At 37.2% G+C, this 25,227-nt stretch overlaps 1 protein-coding gene across 2 annotated transcripts in view; it reads left to right on the forward strand.

The window, feature by feature from the left end:
- SCAMP1 (secretory carrier membrane protein 1) overlaps nt 1-25,227 on the forward strand; it is a 100,076-nt gene extending 74,849 nt beyond the window's left edge. The window contains exons 6-8 of one of the 2 annotated variants that reach the window (XM_067731067.1): nt 3,719-3,820; nt 7,162-7,279; nt 21,880-25,227. In XM_067731067.1, the coding sequence (XP_067587168.1) occupies nt 3,719-3,820; nt 7,162-7,279; nt 21,880-22,044 (385 nt within the window). In that variant the 3' untranslated portion in view covers nt 22,045-25,227. The remainder of the gene's footprint in view (nt 1-3,718; nt 3,821-7,161; nt 7,280-21,879) is intronic. The other variant, XM_067731065.1, reaches the window with a different exon arrangement.

A 25,227-nucleotide genomic window follows, 5' to 3' on the forward strand; every position in this document is an offset into this window, starting at 1 on the left:
CTGGGTTATTTCAACAGTCGGCTTCGTGACCTCTTTCTGTATACAAGACCCATCGCCTTTGCTTTGGGATGCCAATAGACATTGTCTACACCCGCAGTGATGTTTTTTCTTCTGGACCTTTTCTGATTCTGGCTCTGGTACAGCCCTCCACTTGAGGGGTGGGGAGTGGTTATCTGGCCCTGTAAGAGCTTCGCAGCCTTACCTGGCTCTTAAAGCAACTCAAATGAACTTGAAATTCATGTGATGATTGTATTGTTTAAGTTTACACTTTACAGAGTTTTCTACTATTTAGTATACGGGAAGTTAGTTATACTTAATGTGCTTTCTAGCACTACGACTACCTCAGTTTTTTGCATGTCTTTAATAAATTTTAGGCTTTCGGCAGGGAATTGCAACCTGGTATTGTAAAATCGTTTTCACAGGGGAGTCAGATTCACTTTTTTATATTGTTTTGATGTGAAGAACTATATTTTCGGTGACTGCTTGTATAGTTAAAGTACCTTTTAAAAATTTGAATTTGATTTTACATTTGTAATAATTTGGACAGATTAGATAGAGGAAGATTTGTGCACTCTTGTAAGAGTCCAGATAGTCGAGTAAGTGCTGGCACATGGAGTTTAAATCTCAGAGAAAGTTGAAATATTTTTAAAATAATCATTTATATTAGCATGGTAAATGTACACAAAATGAATTTTACTGTCTCCTTGTCCAGAAACAGGAAAGTTGGTTGATAAAATGAGGCAAACACAGTCTATCGAGAAAGATATTTAGCCTCCTTCAATAGTAAAAGTAGAAAAAATGAGTTTTAAGGACTCCGAGGTTTCCATTTCATCAACTTAGTATGCTAGCTGTGCTTTTATAGGTACTAACTGTACCTATAAAAGAGGAAGGCGAACCAATTTTTACATTCCTCCATTTGTATTTGAGAGCAATGTTTTAGAGGTAGTTCCTTTTTAGTAGGATACCTTAAGTTTTAAAACATATTCTGTACCTTGTAATAGATTTCTTAGAGGTTGTTATTAGGCAGTTTCAGCTTCTAGACTATATCTGTGAGCTTGGAACTAAGTAGAAAGATCCCTCTTCGGTAACTGAAATAGCTGTTATGAAGCCTTTAGAATTAGTCTATTTATGAAGCCCTTATTCAGAGAATATATTACATATATAATTTTAACCATTCTAATATTCTGGTTTCTTGGTACATAGATAATAAAGCAAGATAATAATCAACAAGAAAAAAGAAAATATCTATGAGCCATGCTCACATAAACAAATGATAGATAAATGAAGTGGAAGGGACAAATCTTCTCTAATGAAGACTTCCAAAAATGTGTTTTGGGGTTGGAATAGTCACTGGGATGAACAGGAATGGAGTAAACTTAGGACATTTGAAAATCTTGCCAAACAAATCAAATTCAACAGTATGTTTAAAGATACTGTGTCATGATCAAGTGGGTGCAGCTTATTCTTGGAATTCAAGGTTGGTTTAATATTAGAAAATTAGTTATTGTAATTCACCATATTACAAACTAAAATAGAAAAACCATATGATCATCTTAATTGATGCAGAAAAAGCATCTGACAAAATCTAACAACAATCACTTTCATGATAAAAACACTCAATAAACTGGGAATAAAAGGTAACTTTCTCAACTTGATGAAGGGTATCTATGAAAAACTGTAACAGCTAACATCATACTTAATGAAAGACTGAAAGGGGTTTCTGCTTAAGATCAAGGACAAGATAAGGATGTTCATTCTCACCACTTATATTCAAATTGAAATGGAAGTTCTAGCCAGTATAAACAGGCTGGAAAACCAAGTAAGAGGCATCAAATTAGAAAGGAAAAAGTAAAACTGTCTTTATTCACAGATTACATAATCATCTATGCAGAAAATATAAATGGAGAGATATACCTTGTTAATGGATTGGAAGACTCAACATTATGATGATGTGAATTCTCTCAAAATGGATCTATAGATGCAATGCAATCCCAATAAAAATCCCTGCATGTTGTTTTATAGAAATGAACAAGGTGATTCTAAAATGTGTATAGAAATGTAATAGTCTAGAATAGCCAAAACAACTTCGAAAAAGGACAAAAAGTTGGAAGATTAACACTACAAATTTGAAGACTTATTAGAAAACCCAGGTAATCGTATTGACATAAACGTTGACATATAGAACAATGAGACAGAATAGAGTGTCCAGAAATAAATGCACCCATATATAGATTACTGATTTTTTAGAAAGTACAAAGGTAATGCAGTATAGAAGGGACAGTCTTTTTAAGAAATTATGCTGGAATAATGGTGTATCTGTATGCAAAAAAGAACTTTAATCCATACCTCATACTATATTTTAAAAATTAACTAAAAAAGGGACATAGACTTAAATGTAAAACCAAAAAAATATAAAACTTCTGGAGAAAGACAAGAAAAAAAACTGTGTCCTTGTCTTTGGCACAGATTTCTTAGATACAGCAATAAAATCAAGATCCATAAAAGAACAAATTGATAAGTTTTGTCTTTTTATGAACTCCAATTTTTCTTCTTTAAAAGACACTCTTGGGATTTCCCTGGTGGTGCAGTGGTTAAGAATCTGCCTGCCAATGAAGGGGACACGGGTTTGAGCCCTGGTCTGGGAAGATCCCACATGCTGCGGAGCAACTAAGCCCCACGCACCACAACTACTGACCCTGCGCTCTAGAGCCTGCGTGCCACAACTACTGAAGCCCATGCGCCTAGAGTCCACGCTCCACAACGAGAGAAGCCACTGCAATGAGAAGCCCGTGCACTGCAACGAAGAGTAGCCCCCACTCGCCGCAACTAGAGAAAGCCTGCACGCAGCAATGAAGACCCAACACAGCCAAAAATAAAATTAATTCATTAAAAAAAATGTTAAACTTATATCTGTGTGTTCTAGCCATTCCACTTCTAGGTAGTTACCCAGGAGAAAAAGAAATACATGTTCATATGTAGACATATGCATGAATGTCCATGGCAGCTTTATTTATAGAAGTAAAAAACTAGAAACAATCTGACTGATCATCAACAGGTGAATGAATAAACAAACTGTGGTGGTACTATACAATGGAATACTACTCAGCAATGAAAAAGAATGGACTTTTGTTACATGCAGCAACATGAGTGAATCTGAAAATGTGCTGAATGAAAGAAGGCAGACAAGAAGAAAGTGTAGACTGTATGATCCCATTTAAATAAAACTCTGAAATACGAAACTATAGTGACTGAAAGCAGTGGGTGGGGAGGGAGGGATTAACCAGGAACACAAGGAAAAATTTGGAATATGTTCACTATTTTGATTAGAGAAGGTTCATAGTCATATACTTATGTCAAACCTTACCGAATTGTATATTTTAAATACTTGCAGTTTATTGTATGTTAATTATAATTCAGTGAAGCTATTTGATAAAAAATGAAAACGAAATAATTTTTCTTTTGCCAAGATGTTTTGTGGTGCAGTTGGAAATTGAAAGGACAAAGTGAGGCTGGAATAATAATAACATCATCTAGTATTTGGATAAACGGTTCACATACATTGTTATTATTTTAATTTCAAGTCTCAGGTAGTTGCCACTGGTTTTTAAAAATATTTTTTAATGTTTGAATGTCAGTCTACAAGTGAATGTAAAGGCATTGAGAACAATGACATTTTCCCCTTTCTTTTTCTCCCTACTCTCTTTCTTTTTAAAAACAGGAGTGACAGTTCATTCAGATTCTTTGTATTCTTTTTCGTCTATATTTGTCAGTTTGCTGTACATGTACTCCAGGCTGCAGGATTTCATAATTGGGGTAACTGGTAAGTCATTTACTTTAATTACTCTAGTTATAATCTGTTCATCTAGTATCTTAATATAATTTTTGGATTCCTAAAAATATTTGACGTAGAAAAACCAGATTAGCAAAAGTATACAAATAATAAAAAATGCAATTTAAAAGTTTCCTAAGGAATAACCTTTGAAGGAATTTAAGAGAAGCCTACCTGTTATGTGTAAAGCGCTATTTTAGGTATGCAAACATATATTTTCATACACACACAAATGCATGTGTGCCCACATACACACACGTCTTTGAAAAGTGGAGTCACTGCATGCACATATATGGATATATCTTTAAACAAATAGAATCGTTCTTAGTCTGGCAAAATGCTCACTCAGTGGGGGACCGTCAGAAACTGAGACTATTTGGACATAGGTTAGAAGGTCATAGATTTATATCTCTCTTCAGACACTCTGGAGCAAACATTTCCTTGAGTGAAGTGGTGCATAGAAGAGTACCTATGTATAAAATCATCCCTCCCTATCTTCTTTCTCTTACAACCATTGCGTACAGTTGAATTTTTATAAGCTAAAAGCATGTGCGAGGCAACTTCGCTGCGCTACGTACATAAACTGAAACGATCATGTAACTAGAGTGTATTTGAAGACTTACATTTAGTATGCCACTACTGAATTAGAGTAGTCACTGAAAGTCAGACAACTGTTGATAGCTTTGCAGATCTAACGGGCATATATACATGCAGAGAATTTATTTGGGTATTTTAAATCAGTTCTAGGAAAGAGTAGCATTCATTATGATTTTAAAAAGTGTTTAGCATTTGAGAGAAAGGAAATGTTTTAAATGTTTAATTTAAAAAATACACTGCTTATGTTAACAGCATTTTTGTATTCTAATGAAACCTAAATAATTTCTTTTGCTTTTTTTTTTTTTTTAAATAAATTTATTTATTTTTGGCTGCATTGGGTCTTCATTGCTGTGCACAGGCTTTCTCTAGTTGCGGTGAGCGAGGTCTGCTCTTCATTCCGGTGCATGGGCTTCTCATTGCGGTGGCTTCTCTTGTTCTGGAGCACGGGCTCTAGGCACGTGGGCTTCAGTAGTTGTAGCCCGTGGGCTCAGTAGTTGTGGCTTGCAGGCTCTAGAGCGCAGGCTCAGTATTTGTGGCGCACAGGCTTAGTTGCTCCGCGGCATGTGGGATCTTCCCAGACCAGGGCTCAAACCCGTGTCCCCTGCATTGGCAGGTGGATTCTGAACCACTGCGCCACCAGGGAAGCCCTTCTTTTGCTTTTTAGAACAGACTTAGAAAAAAGTGTTAAAACTGAGCACAGCAGCCTGTGAGGTGACTAAATAGCACAGGAATCTGCTAGTGAGGGTGCACACAAGGTGACCTGTTGTAAGATAGACCTCAGGTACTTTAGCAGACTTTAAAAAATTAGACTCTTTATTTTGAGATAACTGTAGAGTCACAGACAGTTATAAGAAATAATGCAGAGAGATCCCAAGCATCCTTTATCCAGTTTTCCCCAGTGGTAACATATTGTAAAGCTATGGAATAATACCAAAATCAGGATCTTGACATTGATTCAGTGAAGACACAGGACATTCCCATCACCAAAGGATCCTTTATGCTGCCCGTTACAGCCACACTCATTTCCCTCCTTAACCCCAGCAATCACTAATCTGCTTGTCATTTCGAGAATGTTATATAAATGGAATCATGCAGTTTGTACCCTTTAGCTTTTTTCACTAAGCATAATGCTCTGGAGATTTATCCAGGTTGTTGTGTCTCAGTTGTTCATCCCTTTTTATTCCTGAGCAGCATCCATGGTGTGGATGGACCACAGTTTGTTTAACCATTCACCAGTCCAAGGGACCTTGGATTGTTCCTGGTTTGGGGCTATTCTGCTAAAAACATTCGTGAACAAGTTTTTATGTGAACATAAGTTTTCATTTCTCTGTGATAAATACCCAAGAGAAGAGTGTAATTGTTGGTTCATATGGAAGTTGCATGTTTAGTGTTGTAAAATTTCTATTTGTTTATTTTTAGATGATTTACTTATTTATTTTTGGCTGCATGCCACAACTTGTGGGATCTTAGTTCCTTGACCAGGGATTGAACCCGGGCCCTTGGCAATGAGAGCCAAGGGAGTCCTAACCACTGGACCTGCTAGGGAATTCCTTGTTCAGTGTTTTTAAAAAACTGACAGTATTTTCCAGAATGGCTGTAACATTTTACAGTCCCAACTACAACATATGGGTGATTCAGCCTCCACATCCTCACCAGCCTCTGGTGTTGTCACTACTTTTTTTTTTTTAAGCTGTTCTGATAGGTGTGTAATGATATCTCACTGTGGTTTTAATATTTATTTCCTTAATGACTCATGATGTTTTATCTTTTCATGTGCTTATTTGTCATCTATATATCCTCTTGGTGAAATGTCTCTTCATGTCTTTGCCCATTTTCTTTTTTTTTTTTGGTTGCGCTGGTCTTCATTGCTGCGTGTGGGCTTTTCTCTGTTGCAGCGAGTGGGGGCTACTCTTCGTTGCAGTGCGCGGGCTTCTCATTGTGGTGGTGCCTTCTCTTGTTGTGGAGCACGGGCTCTAGGTGCGCGGGCTTCAGTAGTTGCAGCACTCAGGCTCAGTAGTTGCGACATGTGGGCCCCAGAGTGCATGGGCTTCAGTAGTTGTGGTGTGCGGGCTCTAGAGTGCATGGGCTTCAGTAGTTGTGGCATGTAGGTTCAGTCATTGTGGTTCAGGGCTTAGTTGCCCTGTGGCATGTGGACTCTTCCCGGACCAGGGATCGAACCTGTGTCCCTTGCATTGGCAGGTGGATTCTTAACCACTGACCACCAGTGAAGTCCTTTGCCCATTTTCTAATTGAAACTTTTTAATTTTAAGAATTTATTTTTACTGTTGAGCTTTGAAGTTTCTTTATATATTTTGGATACTAGCCCTTTGTTGAATATGTGGTTCTCAAAGATTTTTTTACATAATTAAAATGAACTTTAAAAAATAATAATGAAATCATAGGCTTAAAAAATGTAAAATCTCATGGTATACATTTAAGGCTCTGGATTTTGGTGTTTAGGTTTGAATTCAGACTGTGCTGTTTTTATTAGCTGTGTGACCTTGGGCAAGTTGCTGAATAATCTTGGTGACTCAGTTTCTTATCTGTAAAATAGGGATTAAAAATAGCATATATCGTAGTGGGTTGTTGTGAGAATTAAATGAGTTAATACATGTAAAGAACTTGGATGTTGCCTGGATTGTAAGTGCTGAAAATGTGTTAGTTATTATGCTGTTTTTAAAAATTGTCCATTAACTTATTTGCCTAATTTTAGTTTTCTTCTTTTAATTTCATAGTGGTTGGATTTCATCCCTTACTGGTCTCAACAAAAGTATTCCTGTTGGAATCATGATGATAATCATAGCAGCACTTTTCACAGCATCAGCAGTCATCTCACTAGTTATGTTTAAAAAGGTAAGTGAAATTTTATGTCTGTAAATTTTTTTAGTGAACCTGAGATTCAGTTCTCATTTTCCCATTTTGCTCTTTATTTAGTGTAACCTCAAGCCATTTGGTTGTTGTTCTTATGCAAGTTTGCTCTCTGAGGATTACTTTTTACAATTAAAAGTTATGCATAGATAAATTTTAGAAAATTGCATCACATTTAATGTTTCCTGTAGATAGAGAATATTTTTAAATTCTGTTAACCGAGGGCTTCTTTTATCAATTGAAGAGTCAATCTCATTTTTAAAATTTGTATCTTTTTATATATTCTGATTTCTTTTTTTGAATATGAAACATAGTAGACCGCTTAATAAATAGAAGTAAAACTCTTGTGTGATATGTGCATTTTATTTGTATTTTATCTAAGAGTATATAAAGTGAGCTGGTAACAGATTCAGGCTGGATTATGGACTGAATTTTATTTTTAGTAACTGCCCAATTATCTTAGCTATACAGTTGGCAATCTATATCCACATGTTCCACATCCTCTAATTTGAGCAACTGTGGATTGAAAACATTAGGGAAAAAAAAATTCCAGGAAGTTCCAAAAAGCAAAACTTGAATTTGCCACACAATGGCAACTATTTACACAGTATTTACATTGTTTTTACAACCATTTATATAACATTTACATTATATTAGGTTTTATAAGTAATCTATAGATGATTTCAAGTATACATATCGGACAGATGTGGGGAGGATGTGCGTAGGTTACTTGCAAATACTACGCCACTTTGTATAAGGGACTTGAACACCCTCAGATTGTGGTACCCATGGGCGTGGGGATGAGGGTATCATGGAACCAGTACCCACAGATACTGAGGGATGACTGCGCCTCCTCCTGTCAAATTCCCATGGCTGTTTTCACTGCCTTAAAGAAAATCATTCCATAGGGTAGGAGAAAGGTCAGGTTTTTTTATGTATAAAGTTATATCGTGCCTTGGGTATGTATTTTTGATATTCTACACATGTTCCAACATAATATAGAGACCCTGTGAATTACACCTATGTTTTAAAATAATACTTTTTGGTGGGTCTCACATTAAGGAAAATAAGTCCTTAAAACATTTTTTCTTTGTTTTTTTTTTTACTCTGTGGCAACTTGGGAATATGTACAAGGATTGCACAGAAATAACTGTACCTTATATTTAAGAAAACTGCATTCTTGAAATATTTTGCTTGTACATTTGTCTTTAATCCTTCTCAAAACTCTGTGAAACCTAGGCTATGTTCTTTCTGTCCATATTTTGCTACTCATTTTCCCTCTTAAAAGCTTTTACTTCTTTTTAGAAATACACATACATAACTATTGAAACTCCGCTTTCTAAAGTTACTGGATCCTATACCAGCCTTTTTTTCCGTTTTCCTCCTCCTTGGACGCTGAAGCCTTCTATTCTACAGGTGGCCCCTCTTCCTCAGCCTTTATGGTTATGTTCTGATTCTTCTGCCTCTGAGGCTAGTCTTTCTCCTTCATTTCTTTGTTCAGCTCATAACTAAAGGTCTTCTTAAATGCAGTCAGGTCTCTGCTCTTTGTGCTTGCTCTACAGTAGTTTTTCCTTTGGGAATTTCAACCTCCCTCATTGTTTCAGTTTCTTCCTTACCTGCATGAACTAGAATGTTGGAGTTGAAAGACAATGCTTTACACAGACATTTAGTTGCATCTTCAGGTGACTGTTTCTATCTCCAGTTGATTGGTATCATCATCTCACAGTAATGCATACACTCATTCTTTTCTCAGAACCAGCACTCCTTCCAGAAGTTCTGATTCATATTCAAGAAACGTTTATTAACACCACATAGTGTATGATTCCACTTATATGAAATGTCCAAAATAGGTAAATCCATAGAGACAGAAAGTAGATTCGTGGTTGCCTATAACCAGGGGTGGGGTAGAGGGTGACTACAAATGGTTATAGAATTTCTTTTTTGGGGTGATGGTGAAAAAGATCTATGAATATACTAAAAACCATTGAATTGTATACTTTACAAGGGTAAATTGTATAGTGTACAACATTTATCTCAATGAAGCTGTGTTTTAAAAAGGAAATTTATTAAGTAGCTATTATACATGAGTGGTTTTAAGTACTTTTTCATGTGATTCCATTTAAAACTTACGTCATTACTTTGTCAGTGCTTCCATTACTTTTTTTTTTTTAACATCTTTATTGGGGTATAATTGCTTTACAATGGTGTGTTAGTTTCTGCTTTATAACAAAGTGAATCAGTTATATATATACATATGTTCCCATATGTCTTCCCTCTTGCGTCTCCCTCCCTCCCTATCCCACCCCTCCAGGCTGTCACAAAACACCGAGCCAATATCCCTGTGCCATGCGGCTGCTTCCCACTAGCTATCTACCTTGGACGTTTTTTAGTGTGTATACTCACTTTCCTAGACACTTTCTTAGTGTCTGTTCCATCTTTCTCTTCCTTTCCATTTCCAACCTCAGCTAACCCAGAGATTTTTTTACAGGTTGCTCATACCCCATTCCCACTTCCTTCAGTTCACTTTATGTATAGTTACTATTTTAATCTAAAAAAATCCCAAATAAACCCAGCACTCTGAAGATTTTTGAAGTGGACCTCAGGTTGGGGAATGGGATTGTGGTGGTAGTGGTAGTAGGGCTGGTGGTGACCTTTCACAACTCCCGGATCCAGACTTTATACTCTATTCAAAGTTACTGCTTGGTTTCTTTTAAATACATCACGTACATTGCTTTGTCTCAGTTTTTGTTCATGGTATGCTTCTTGACCTCTTGGTTGCTTTATCTTCTCTACCAGTTGAAGACTTACAAGTGCTCTTTCAAGACCTGGTTCCAGTCTCATATTCTTCGTCTGTGAAATAAGGAATTTAGATGAGATGATTTTATGAAGTACAATAAATGGAGATAATATAAGCTAAAATATAGTTTGAGCCAGCTTTCATATTTGTAACGGCAAGGATTTCTTTTAATTTGATAGAAATTGAGATCCAATGAAAACACCTGATTTTTCTTTTTATTTTCTTTTCCATACTTGCTCAAAACTTGCTGTTTTTTCTTCCAACTTCATTGAGATATAATTGACATACAGCACTATATAAGTTTAAGGTGTACAGCATAATGATTTGACTTACGTCATGAAATGATTTTTAATAAGTATAGCAAACATTCATCATCTCATAGATACAAAATAAAAATTTTAAAAGTGTTTTTCCTTGTGATGAGAACTCTTAGGATTTACTCTCTTAACAATTTTCATATATAACATACAGCACTGCTAATTATATTTATCATGTTGTGCATTACATCTCTATTACTTATTTATCTTGTAACTGGAAGTTTGTACCTTTTTAACTATCTTTATCCAATTCCCCTTCTCCCACCCGCCGCCTCTCATAACTACAAATCTGATCTCTTCTTCTATGAGTTTGTTTGTTTTTGAAGTATAATTGACCTACAACACTGTGTTAGTTTCTGGTACACAACGTAGTGATCTGATATTTCTGTATGTTTCAAAATGATCATCACAGCAAGTCTAGTTACCATCTGTCATCATATAATGGTATTCTATTATTGACTATATTCCCCACACTGTACATTTTAAAAGAAAAAAGTCCTTTGGGGCTATGTAGCCATAGTTTATAACCGCTAGGAGTCAGGCTTTCCATAAGCAGTTAATGCCCTCTAAAAGTTACCTGTGCACACTGTTTTGGCTCTAGAATAGTTGCTTTTTATTAGGCTATTCTGCGTCTCCAGTACCAGCTAAATGGTGCTCTGTGGTATATATTTATTTCAATGGCAGTGAATACAATTTTGAGAATTTTGTGGACATTCTGAAGTCCTGCATAATTTGGAGTTAGCTAATCATTGGTGTCTAAAGTGCCCAGTATGGGCACTATGGTATCTTTGTTTTCCCCATAGTGTCATCTTATAATCCAAATTTAAAATAATTGAAATGCAAGAATATCTGTCTCTTGTACCTATTCATAGATAAGGGAATAGTTTAATCCTTACCTTTCACAGATAGATTTTTAAAATTTTCTTTTAGATTATTCCCAAACAATATTTTTTTTTACAGGCCCATCTTTTTGTAGTAAGCTATTAGAAAGAATTACATAATAGTTTTGGGCTAAGGGAGAGGTATTATAAATGGGTCAAATAATAAATGAATGAGTCATAGGAGATTATATATCAGGGGAATACAAAGTTTCCTCCATCCTTTAATTGATATAAGAGCTAGAATAACTTAGTACGCTAGAGATAAATAGATAATACGTAATTTGTATTTCCTTTGGGACCTAGTTTTGAATGGTTATTTTTCTATGAAATTTAAAAAATTGTTAATAGACTTTGTCCACATTAATAAAATAATTGTTAGTAGTGATTTTTTTGCACTTCAGAAGAATTTTTAAAAAAGTTATTTCACTTCTTTAAAAAACAAGTTTTTAACGTACTTAAAAATCTTTGTCTATACCAAAATATCTGTTTTGCAAATAATCTTTTATCTTGTGTGAGAGTATAGAATTGGGGTATATGATCCACAATAATGAAAAGTCTCATTTATTAGTTAAACTGGTGTTTTACAGTAAATGCTTTGTGAAGCTATCCTACTGTATATAAAGTGATAGTCCTCTTAGATTAAAAGTGAATTTCACTTTCTTTAAAAGCATTGTAGTTGTTCACTACGCTCCCCTCCCCTTTTATTTCTGATTTATTTTGGATCTAGGATAGAATGCTGATAATTTTACTGTAATATCTTTCTGTACTATCACAGACAGGCATGCTGCTTCTCTCTCTTCCTCTCTCTGAATCATCCAACACTAAGGTCTTTTCTGATTAGGTATCAATGTCAGATGATTCACATTGCCTATTAAAATGCTAGTCCAGGGCTTCCCTGGTGGCGCAGTGGTTGAGAGTCCGCCTGCCGATGCAGGGGACACGGGTTTGTGCCCTGGTCCGGGAAGATCCCACGTGCCGCGGAGCGGCTGGGCCCGTGAGCCATGGCCGCTGAGCCTGCGTGTCCGGAGCCTGTGCTCCGCGACGGTAGAGGCCACAACAGTGAGAGGCCCGCGTACTGCAAGAAAAATAAAAATAAAATAAAATGCTAGTCCACATGCTGCTTATTTTCATCCAGGGGACACAGAGTAGGTGCAGTAATACTTTTGAATCCCTAGAAAAATTGGCACTCTGAGCAGGTTGTTTATATCTGTCATCAGTTGGTATCCTTAGTATGTTCACTTTTTTTTTGATTGCCCAAATCTTAATTTTGTTATCCTTTTCTATAAGTACTAGGCTAGTTACTTATTAGATTCCAAACCCCAGTTAATATAACTAAATTATTGTGAATTATCTTTACCTAGGCATTTTCAAATTTGGTGGATCTGCTGGTTTATGATGCTGTACATATGATATTTTCATCCAAATAATCTTTATATGCATATTTTAATGGCTTTATTACTGAGATGTAACTCACATGTCATGCAGTTTACCCATTTAAATTGTATAATTCAATGCTTTTTGGTATATTACATTATTAATTTTTAAAAATTGTGGCTCTACATAAAACATAAAATTTGCTATTTTAATAATTTTTAAGTGTACGATTTAGTAGCGTTAATTACATTCACAATGTTGTGTAACCACTACCACTATTTCCATTTTTCATCACCCCAACAGGAATTCTGTGATATCTTTTTTTGTGATATCTTTGTCTGGTTTTGGTATCAGGGTGATGCTGGCCTCATAGAATGAGTTCAGAAACATTTTTTCTCTGCAGTTTTTTGGAATAACTGAGAGGGATTGGTGTTAACTCTTCTTTAAATGTTGGTAGAATTCACCTGTGCAGCCATCTGGTCCTGGACTTTTGTTTGCTGTGAGATTTTTTTAAATTACTGATTTAATTTAATTCTTGGTAGTTGGTCTGTTCCTAATTTCTATTTCTTCCTGATTTAGTCTTTGGAGATTGTACATATCTAGGAACTTATTTGTTTCTTCTGGGTTGTCCATTTTATTGGCATATAATTGTTCATAGCAATCTATTATGATCCATTATATATCTGTAGTGTCAGTTATCAGTTCTTTTTCATTTCTGATTTTACTGATTTGGACGCTCTCTCTTTTTTTCTTGATGAGTCTGGCTAATGGCTTATCAATTTTGTTTACCTTTTCAAAGAACCAACTCTTAGTTTCATTGAACTTTTCTAATTTTTAGTCTCTATTTCATTTATATCTACTCTGGTCTTTATGATTTCTGTTAACTTTGGGTCTTGTTTGTTCTTTTTCCAGTTACTTTAGTTGTAAGGTTAGGTTGTTTATTTGAGATTTTTCATTTCCTGAGGTTGACTTGTATCACTATAAACTTCACTCTTAGAAACTGCTTTTGCTGCTTCCCATGGATTTTGGATCACTGTGTTTTTGTTTTCCTTTTTCTCCAAGTATTTTTTAAATTTCCTCTTTGATTTCTTCAGTGGCCCATTGTTTGTTTAGTAAGCATATTGTTTAGTCTCCATGTGTTTGTGTTTCTTACATTTTTTTTCTTGTAGTTGATGTCTAGTCTTACAGCATTGTGGTCAGAAAAGATGCTTGATATGATTCCAGTTCTCTTAGGTTTACTGTGACTTGTTTTGTGGCCTGCCATGTGATCTATCATGGAGAATGTTCCTAGTGCACTTGGAAAGAACATGATTCTGCTACTTTTGGATGAAATGCTCTCTATTTATCTATTAACTTCGTTTGGTCTATTGTGTCATTTAAGGCCAGTGTTACCTTATTGATTTTCTGTCTGAATGATCTGTCCATTGATGTAAGTAGGGTGTTAAAGTTTGCTAGTATTATTGAGTTTCTCTCAGTTTCTCCTTTTATGTGTGTTAGTATAGTAATTCCCCTACATACCAACGAGTTCCATTGCAAGAGCGTGTTTGTAAGTCCAGTTTGTTCGTAAGTGCAACAAAGTTAGCCTAGGTACCCAACTGACACAATCAGCTATATAGTACTGTACTGTAATAGGTTTGTAATACTTTTCACACAAATAATACATAAAAAAACAAATGCAAAAAATAAAGAAAACTTTTTTTTTTTTTTTTTTTTTTGCGGTACGCGGGCCTCTCACTGTTGTGGCCTCTCCCATTGTGGAGCACAGACTCCGAACGTGCAGGCTCAGCGGCCATGGCTCACGGGCCTAGCTGCTCCACGGCATGTGGGATCTTTCCGGACCGGGGCACGAACCTGTGTCCCCTGCATCGGCAGGTGGACTCTCAACCACTGCACCACCAGGAAAGCCCAAGAAAACATTTTTAATCTTACAGTACAGTACCTTGGAAAGTACAGCAGTACAGTACAATAGCTGGCATACAGAGGTTGGCATTAAGTGAACAGGCAAGAAGAGTTACTGACTAGAGGAGGGAGAAGGGGTGGGAGATGGTAGAGCTAAAGGATCGTCAGCAATAGGAGATGGAGGGTAAGCTGCAGTTTCACTCACGCCTGACATTGATGGAACGAATCTTTGAAAGTTCACAACTTGAAGGTTCGTATGTAGGGGACTTACTGTATGTAGTCTGTATATTTAGGTGCTCCTATGTTGGGTGCGTATATATTTACAACCTTATACCTTTTTCTGGATTGATCCCTTGATCATTATTTAATGGCCTTCTTTGTCTCTTGTTACTGTTTGTTTTAACGTCTATTCGTCTGGTATAGGTATTGCTACTCCAGCTTTCTTTTCTGTTTCTGTTTGCATGGAATACCTTTTTCCATCCCCTCACTTTCAGTCCGTGTGTGTTACTTCAGGTCTAAAGTGAGCACATATATATGAATGTTTTTGTATTCATTTAGCCACTCTGTGTCTTTTGATTGGAGCATTTAGTCCATTTACATTTAAAGTAATGACTGTTAGGTTATGTATTTATTGGCATTTTGTTAATTGTTTTTTGGGTTATTTTTTGTAGTTCTTTTTTCTTTCTTTTTCTCTCTCCCTTGTGATTTGATGACTATCTTTACTGTTATGTTTGGATTCCTTTCTTTTGTGTGTGTATCAATTATAGACTTCTGGTTTGTTGTTACCATAAGGTTTATATATAGCAGTCTGTGTGTGTGTGTGTGTGTGTGTGTGTGTGTGTGTGTGTGTGTATGATTATTTTAAGTTGCTGATCTCTTAAGTTTGAACACATTTTTAACAACCCTGCATTTTTACTCCACCCTGCCACATTTACAGTTTTTGACATCATATTTTACATCTTATTTTGAGTATCCCTTAGCTACTTATTGTGGATATAGATAATTTTTCTACCTTTTATTATTATTAGTTTTAAAATATTTATTTGGTTGCACCAGGTCTTAGTTGCGGCAGGCAGGCTCCCTAGTTGTGGCTTGCGGGCTGCCTAGTTGCGGCTCACTGGCTCCTTTTAGTTGTGGCATGTGGGCTCCTTAGTTCAGTAGGCAGGCTCCCCAGTTGCAGCTTGCCAGCTCCTTAGTTGTGGCTCACTGGCTCCTTAGTTGTGGCATGCATGTGGGATCTAGTTCCCCAACTAGGGATTGAACCCAGGCCCCCTGCCTTGGGAGCACAGAGTCCCAACTACTGCACCACCAGGGAAGTCCAAATTTTTCTACTTCTGTCTTTTAAGCTTTCTACTAGCTTTATAAGTGGTTAATTTACTACCTTTACTGTTTGTTTGCCTTTGCCAATGAGATTTTTCCTTTTGTAATTTTCATATTTCTAGTAGTAGCCTTTTCTGCTTTGAGAAGTCTCTTTAACATTTCTTATAAATCTGGTTTTGTGGTGCTGAACTCTCTTAGCTTTTGCATGTCTGTAAAACTTTTGATCTTTCCTTCAAACTGGAAGGAAAGCTTTGCTGAGTAGTCTTCTTGGTTGTAGGATTTTTTTCCATTCATCACTTTAAATATATTGTGCCACTCCCTCTGGCCTGCAGAGTTTCTCCTGAAAAGTCAGGTAATAGCCTTATGGGAGTTTCCTGGTATGTAACTTGTTTCTTTTCCCTTGCTGCTTTTAATATTCTCTCTTTATCTTTAACTTTTGCTATTTTAATTACAGTGTGTCTTAATGTGGTCCTCTTTGGGTTGATCCTGTTTGGAGCTTCCTGTACTTCCTTGACCTGGATGTCTATTTCCTTTCCCAGGTTAGGGAAGTTTTCAGCTATTATGTCTTCAAATATGTTCTCTGTCCCTTTTTCTCTCTTCTGGGACCTCTATAAAGTGAATGTTAGTACACTTGATGTTGTTTTGGAGGTCTCTTAAACTGTCCTTATTTTTAAAAATTCTTTTTTCTGTTCAGTTTGAGTGATTCCACTGCTCTCTCTTCCTGTTCTCTGATTTGTTCCTCTGTATCATCTAGCCTACTGTTGATTCCTTCTAGTGTGGTTTTAATTTCAGTTACTGTATTCTTCAACTCTGTTTGATTCTTCTTTGTATTTTCTAACTCTTCGGTAATCTTCTCACTATGTTCATCCATTTCTTCTCCTGAGTTCTTTAAGCATCCTTATGATCATTACCTTAAATTCTTTATTGTGTACATTGCCTACTTCCACTTCACTTAGTTCTTCCTTTGGGGTTTTATCTTGTTCCTTTGTTTGGAACATATTCCTCTGTCACCTCATTTTGGTTAATTCACTGTTTTCATTTTTCTGTATTTGGTAGGCTTGTTATATTTCCTGATCTTGGAGAAGTGGCCTTATGTAGGAAATGTCCTGTGTGTCCCAGTAGTGCGCTTCCCTCTGGTCACCAGAGCTATATGCTCTGGGATTGCCCCATAGGTAGGTTGCATGGGCCCTTTCGTTGTGGTATGCTGACTACTGTGGGCAATCTGGTAGGCATGGCTAGCCCCCGGTCTGGTTGGTTGCTATGCCCTGCCTTGTGCAGAGGCTGCCGGCCACTGATGGGCCAGGCCGTGTCACAAGGTGGCTGGTTACAGAGCCCCAGGGGGTCCCAGGGCTAGTTCTGGCCCACTGCTGTGTGGAGCTGGGTCTTAAGTTGGCTGGTTTTTATGCTAGGTGTCCCAGATCCCATGTTGGCCTGCTGGTGGGTGGGGCCAGTTCCTGACATAACTGTCTGCCATGTCCGTGGTGTCTTGAAGCTGGCGTTGGCTTTCTTTTGGGTGTGATTGGGGCCCAAGGGGTCCCAGGGCTGGTGACTGCCCACTGGTGCATGAGGCTGAGTCATGGGGCCGGTGTGGCCCACTGGTGAATATAGGCAGGTCCTGCAGTCTCTGGTTGCAGAACCAGGGCATCCTGAAGCTAGGGTCAGCCTGTTTGTGGATGGGGATGGGACATAGGGGGCTCCTAGGGCTAGTGCTGGCTCACTGGTGGGTGGACCCAGGTTCTGGGGTCTCTGGCTGCATGGCCCTGGAGATCTGGGGATTGATGTTGGCCAGTGGTTTGTGGGGCTGGGTCTTGGGTTAGCTGGGGACTCTGGGGATCCTGAGGCTGCTGGTCTGCTGGTGGGTCAGGCCGTGTCCACCTGTTAGTAGCTTTGCCTGAGGTGTCCCAGTTCTGGTGCTGACAGGTTGGTGGGTGGGACCAGGCCCGGCCCTGGTAAGAAGGAGGATTCCCAAATGGCACTTTCTATCACCAGTGCCCTTGTGGTGGCCTGAGCTCCCCAGATTGGCTGCCACCAGCATCTGTGTCCCCATGGTGAGTTCCAGCTGCCTCCTGGGTCTGCAGGAGGCTGTTCAAGCGGGTCTGACCCAGGCTCCTTTCAAATGACTGCTTCTGCCCTGTGTCTCAGGGCAGGCGGCATTTCGTGCATGCCCTTTCAAAGCGAAGTCTCTGTTTCCTACAGCCCTCTGGCGCTCCTGGAAGCAAGCCTTGCTGGTCTTCAAAGCCAGACGTTCTGGGGGCTCACCTTCCCAGTGGAGGAGCCCATGTGGGGCTTGAACACCTCACTTCTCAGGGAGAATCTCTGTGATTCTAATTATCCTTCCGTTTGTGGATCGCCCACCCCAGGAGTTTAGGCCTTGACCGTCCCGCATCTCTGCCCCTACTACCTGTCTTATTGTGCTTCCTTCTGTATAACTTTAGTTTTAGTAGATCTTTTCTGCTAGTCTTCAGGTATTTCTCATCAATAGTTGCTCTGTAAATAGCTGTAAGTTTGGGTGCCTGTGGGAGGAGGTGAGCTCAGGGTCTTCCTACTCTGCCATCCAAAATCATGATTTCTCGATATGGTGTTCTGGAAGCATTAATGGAAACGATACATTTGGATTATTTTGTTTAAATAGAGTACCATGGTTTTTAATTTCCATAATATTTTGTGTGTCATTCAACCACCTTGTACACTAAGATATTTTTGAAGATACGTTAAGGAAGCAGGATTCTTTTCTGGAGTTGTGTCTTGGCTGTGACACTTTTGCAGATATTTTAAAGTTAATTTTAATTTTTATTAGTCTAACACATTTACATAATTCTCATTTGATCCTCAGGAAAACTCTGAGAGACAAACAGGACAAGAAATATTCTTGTTGTATGAGAAGTAAACTCGAGGTTTTGAGTGGTGTCCAGCCCTGCAGAAAGTAGTGGAATCACTAGGTACCAAATCTAGTGTCCTTTCTGTGGTACTCCTAGGACTAAATATGTAGGTTAGTGCAATTCTCATAAGTAGAAGAGATAGCAAGTGTTTAAGTTGTTTAGTTTTTGCTTTTTAATGACACTGTTTTACCTTAAAACTATCTCCCTGATTTCTTAAGGAGTGTGTTATCAATAGATATCAGTAGATATCACTGAACCATAACAGGGAAATGGTAAGCTTTTTGAGATGTTGATCCTTGTAAGTAGCCTGTCATCTTGCTGGGACACTGAAATGAAGAATCACCCCTTTCACGTGGATAGCGTGGATCTAATGCAGTATTTGAGCATTGTGCACTGAATACATATGCAGTCTTTTCCCTCTAGGTGGCTCTCTGGGTTTATATAGATATAGACTATTGAGAAATGTATTATTCCTACCTTTATTTTACCTCTCTGCTCTGTGGGGCTATGAATTACATTTTAAGTAATTAAACCATGAAGTTCATGAATACATAACATCAGCCACTCAATTTAATACAAATTTGAAAGAAGGAATAAATTAGAACAGATGTTTGTTAATTGCATGCCCATAAATTGGGGTAGGGGGAAGGGGGAGAGACAGACAAGTTAACCTGTAATTACTTTGCACTGTGACTAGGTCTGGTAAGTAAAGAAGGTTTATTAGATTTCTATAATACACTTAATTTGTAGGATCTAATCATATATACTCATTGTGAGATAAATTTCTTAAACATAGGCGTAGTAATTTATCTGTATCTTTAATTTTAAAAACTTGGTTTGGAAAGGGAATAAAAATATACTTATGGTAGTGCTGTGGTACTAAAAGAATTTTAAAGTTCACCAGTATATGTACTTGTCAATGCTTTTTCTCCCTGACCCTTTTTTTCTCTTTTTTTTTTAATTTGCACTTTATTTATTTTTTATTTTTGGCTGTGTTGGGTCTTCACTGCTGCGTGTGGGCTTTCTCTAGTTGTGGTGAGCAGGGACTATTCGTTGCAGTGCGTGGGCATCTCATTGCGGTGTCTTCTCTTTGTTGTGGAGCACAGGCTCTAGGTGCACGGGCTTTAGTAGTTGTGGCACACGGGCTCAGTAGTTGTGGTTCGCAGGCTCTAGAGCGCAGCAGGTGCAGTAGTTGCGGCGCATGGGCCTAGCTGCTCCATGGCATGTGGAATCTTCCTGGACCAGGGCTTGAACCCATGTCCCCTGCATTGGCAGGCAGATTCTTAACCACTGCGCCACCAGGGAAGTCCCTCTCCCTGACCCTTTTTAAAAAAAAAAAAAAAAATTTATTTGGTTGCACTGGGTCTTAGTTGCAGCACGCAAGATCTTTAGTTGTGGCATGTGGGATCTTTTAGTTGCAGCATGCAGGATCTTTTAGTTGCAGCATGTGGGATCTTTAGTTGTGGCATGCGGGATCTAATTCCCTGACCAGGGATTGAACCCTGGACCCCTGAATTGGGAGTGCGGAGTCTTAACCATTGGACCACCAGGGAAGTCCCTCTCCCTGACCCTTTAATACTTTGATCCATAGTAATATGGCATTTGCTTTCGCTAGTGTGTATCAGAAGAACTTGGGACTTTGACCCCTTATTTTCCCCGACAGCTCTTCATTCCTTAACTGCTTTCTTCCCTTGGCATCTGTGAAAAGGTCCCTGGTTTTACTCATTCCTCTCTTAATCATTTCTTGTTGTTATGGGTACCTCTTAAATATTGGTGTCTAAACAGGCTTCAGTACTTGATTTTCTTCTCTTTCTACTTTATGTGTTATCTCTCCGTGGACAATTTCATTACGTCAGAGTTGTAGCTACCATTATGTGCCATTGGTTTCCAAGTCCATGTCTCTCGCCCATTCCTTTCTACCTCCAAACCAAATTTTCACCTGTCTGCTGGGGCAGGCTTAGAGTAGGTATTCAATAAACATTTGTGCAATGGATGAATGTTTAGAACTTAGTGTCTACTCTCCCCCCAAACCAACGTATCCTCTGTATTCTGTCTTTGTGAAACAACTTCCCAGTATCTAAACTTGACTTGAAAGTACTTGACTCCTACTTTTCCTCACTCCACACTTAACTCCACAATTAACCAGTTCCTATGTATTTAGGTTTGGGAAAAGGGCTGACTTGGGTGTACTGCCCCCATCCTCCAAACCTGCTTTGATGACATTCTAGTCAGGCTTCTAATTTAGACCTATCACAATGCAGTGTAATTACAAGTTCACTTTTCTGTCTCATCTTTCCTCCTCATCTTTCATACCCCCAAGTTTGTAGGTATGTAATAAATATCAATATTTGTCCTAGTGTGCCTTGTTATTTCCTTTCTCAAATTTGTATTAGATGGAGTGGCTGATGTTATGGATTGATGTGCTTCATAGTTTATGCATCTTCAAGAGAGATGCTAACAGAAAGAGTATTTTTGAACCCTGCTCGTAAAAATCTAAGATTTGTGTGATGAATCAGTATGGACAGATAGCGCTCAGAAGTGTTTCTTCTTAAATCCTTTAGGACTTGACCATACACAAAAACTTAAATAGTATTCAGAGTGAATTATCTTTAAGGACACACATATTGCTCGCTACATTAAATGATAAAACGATACCATTTGATACAATAGGGGCAGGGGTGTATATGTAGCCAACGTAGAAATAGGTAAGGTATTATTTTTTTGGAATTGTCTAGGGTAGTAAATTAATGTATTTAAGTCAGAATGTCTCCTGTTGTGTTTAAACCATTCTTTTGTAAGGCTGTAATGTCTTAATTAGGTACAGTGGAAAACATAGCTTTTTGCATTTGGTTAAGAAGTCGCTTTTTATATTATTTTTGGTTTGGCATAGGTATAATCATCTCTTCTGCATTGGAGATAAAAGGGAAAAATCTATTTTAAGAAAATATTTACATACAAGGTTGTGTGCCACTGTGGCGGCTGATGTTCTTGACCTTAGGAATCCTGCCTAGAATCTAGTCTTTTTATCTCTGAGTCATGTTGGGATTAATTGAAGAGCTATTGATAATGAACGCATAGATTACCACTCATCTTCTCCCACTTTTCTGTGCCTCCGTAGGTACATGGACTGTATCGCACAACAGGTGCTAGTTTTGAGAAGGCCCAACAAGAGTTTGCAACAGGTGTGATGTCCAACAAAACTGTCCAGACTGCAGCTGCAAATGCAGCTTCAACCGCAGCAACTAGTGCAGCTCAGAATGCTTTCAAGGGTAACCAAATTTAGAGTCTTCAAACAATACATTGTTACCTTCTGACTGTACTTTTTTCTCCAGTTACTGTATTCTATAAATATTTTTTTTGTTCAAAACACAGTACACACAGCACGTATATTTCCTAATCACTTGTGCATGGGCTAAAACCAGAAAAACTTCCTTGTCTTATTATTTACCTGATAGTTTCTTAATATTTCAGTGCCCCTTGCAAAAAAAAAAAAAATTACATGTGAAATAAATATTCTCCATATTTTTTGGGGGATGAACGTTCAGCGAATTATTTCAGTGGTGCCACGCTGAAATTAACATGGCACTTATGATTAAAAATGCACTTAGTACTTGCTGCAGTCATTCTTTCAGGAGTCAAACGTAAGGATTACACATTGGAGCAGTAAAGCAATGCTTCATTCCTTTTCCTTATTTATATTGAAAGAAATAGGACATCAGAGACTTAGGGATTTTTAAATTGGCTTGCTTTTTAGCAGTTTCAGTCACCAGTGAAGAGCCTGTGTACACTTCATGGTAGATAATGTAAATTTTATCTTTTTATTTTCTTAGAGTAGTTGATATTTTGATAACCAAGCTCTGCTCTTGCATGGTCACCATGTTTCTTAAAAGAATTAGTATTTTGGGTTATGCACTGCTTATGGTTGCAGGTTTGGGGAGTTGTTTATAGAATCATAGAAATGATTTTCTGTAATACTTTCTTCTACATAAAAATTCACTGGGGTGCAATACGAGGATGTAATATAATATGCAGTGCATTATCCGAAAGAAAAGGTAGATACGTGATGGAATAGAATGTAGTGATGATAATACCTTTTTGTTTTTAATTTTCAGTATTCATATCATAGTAAAATATTACTGTATGGAAACTTTGGTATATTCTTGTGGCTACTCTTTTTAATTGAACGGAGATTGTGTCTGGCAGCTCTTTTCTGGGGTATGTGTGTGTCATTTTTAACAGAGGTATTAAAATCTAGGCTAACTCCATGTCCAAAAAGAACATAACAGTATTTGAGAAGTTTTTCTTTTCTCATGTCTAGTTGGCATTAAAAGTATAAAGACCCTGGCACTTCACATATACTTGAATCCCTAACGCACCTCAGTCTTTGAATTTTTGAGACAGACTGAATACATTAAAATTTGTAGCAACAGAAAAAATAAAACATTTAACTTGCATCAAGCAAGAAAATACAGATACAGTTGAATGAATTAATTATGGATAGAATCATGTTAAAATTATTACTATGCAGCACAGAACTTCATTCTTATAGTATACTTGGTTTGAAACTTTGAGTCATTTTTAATAACTGATTAAATGACTTAAAGACATTTGTAAAGTCACGATACTGTTGTTTTGGAAGTCATTAGCTAACCTAAAAGATTGCAGAATAATAAGTATTCAACTTGATTTTGAAAAGTAAGGGTACTCTATTAGATTATATTATTTGAGACTAAAAAATTGGCTGGGTGTAAATGGTTAAATCACTTTTATTCTTCCCCCCAAATCTGGAGTTAAAATGAGTTTCATGCTGCTGGGGGTGGGATGGTGAGTTCTCACTATTTATGAAAGAAGCTTTGTGTGATACTAGATATAACACAGATCCATCCAGATGGTGTTTACATTTGATTTATTTGGGACTTTGTTGAAGTAATATACTTGGAAGATATTTCTTTTATTCTGATGAAAGTAGGATTCAGAGTATGAATTTAAAGCTGTTTTTATGAATATTTCTGATCAGTGATAATCTCTACTTACTTTCTCAATCAAATAAGCCAGTTCAAGATCTTTAGAGTCTATAATCTTACTGAAAATCTGTCTCATCAGTATGCTTTGTTGAGTGTGGATTTTACAAACATTCAAAACATTAACCACAAAATACAGCAAAAGTAGGTATGTCTGTCATTAACTCACCTCTCAAGTTCCTTTTGTTTTTCTTTAAACTGCAAAATGAAAACTTTATCATACAGACTTTTGAAAAATACTGAGATACTTTCCTTCAAGAATTAGGAATGCTTCTCCCTATTCTGTAGAAATCCTCTATTGCTAAATAGCAAAGAATAATTACAACCAACTGAACCTTTTTTTGTTTCGATGGGGGAAATGTTGTTTTAAATTCCAGTTATTTGGGTTAATACAAACTGATAAGAGAAAAATGTTTTTTTAAAAACATAAACGTGCATTAAAATGATGGCGCTGCTTAACAGTTTAATAAGGTAGAGGGGTTTTTAATTCTTATAATCTCTATTCTCTTAACGATAATTATTAGTAAATAGTCACATTTGCACTCAGTAGAAGATTGGCACTTGTTAGTGTTTTATATTTAATATTAGCATTACCCAGTATCGCAATCATGAAATGGTCTTCACATTGTAAGGATCCATGTCACTTTTCAGTTGGTAATATTAAGTTTTGGCTATTTTATTTCAAACTAAAGTTTGAACACTGGAAAATCATTGCTCAGTGGTTTTTAATTCGGGACTTGGATTATTTATCTAGGGATGTTTGTATATTTTGTCAACGAGTAATATTGCGCTGCCATTACGGTGACTGTCATGGTTCTGTATAAATGCCCTCCATCTGTCCCTCTAATGTTGCATGTTTTCAGTGGTTTGGAAGTTTTGTATATTTATTGTATTAACACAGAATGTCATAAAATAAAATGCTGTTTACTGGATGTTTGTATAGTTTTAAATACTGTATTAGCACTTCAGAGGCAGAAATTATGCTGAGGGCCTAAGGTATATAGAAATAACCACATTTAATTTTTAAAAAGTAATTTGTGTATAATTCTATCATGTGCTACTAAACAAAATAAGTAATATAAAGACTTAGTTAAAAACTCAGCAACATAAAATGACAATTTTTCTGTTGCTTTCACCTTTGTAGGTAGTAGAACATGAGGTTCACTCATTAAATATTTTGACCACTTTAAGGTCAAAATACACAGACTGTCTAGCAGTTAGTGAGATTCAAAATAGAAAACCTGTTTTGTGGCCCAGATTTTTTCCTTGTAGGTTAACATGGATGCCTCTGTACTTGTATTGTATTGATTTGATTGAACTTGTGTTCTGTTTTCTAGCCTCACTACCTGTTGTTGTTTTATGTTCTGATGAAAGTACAAATTTGTGTATTGTTGGATTTTTCACTTGGCTATCTAAAGAGGATATAAAAATATAGTCTAAACTAA

The sequence above is a fragment of the Pseudorca crassidens genome, chromosome 3, assembly GCF_039906515.1.
Source record: "Pseudorca crassidens isolate mPseCra1 chromosome 3, mPseCra1.hap1, whole genome shotgun sequence".
Taxonomy (NCBI): domain Eukaryota; kingdom Metazoa; phylum Chordata; class Mammalia; order Artiodactyla; family Delphinidae; genus Pseudorca; species Pseudorca crassidens.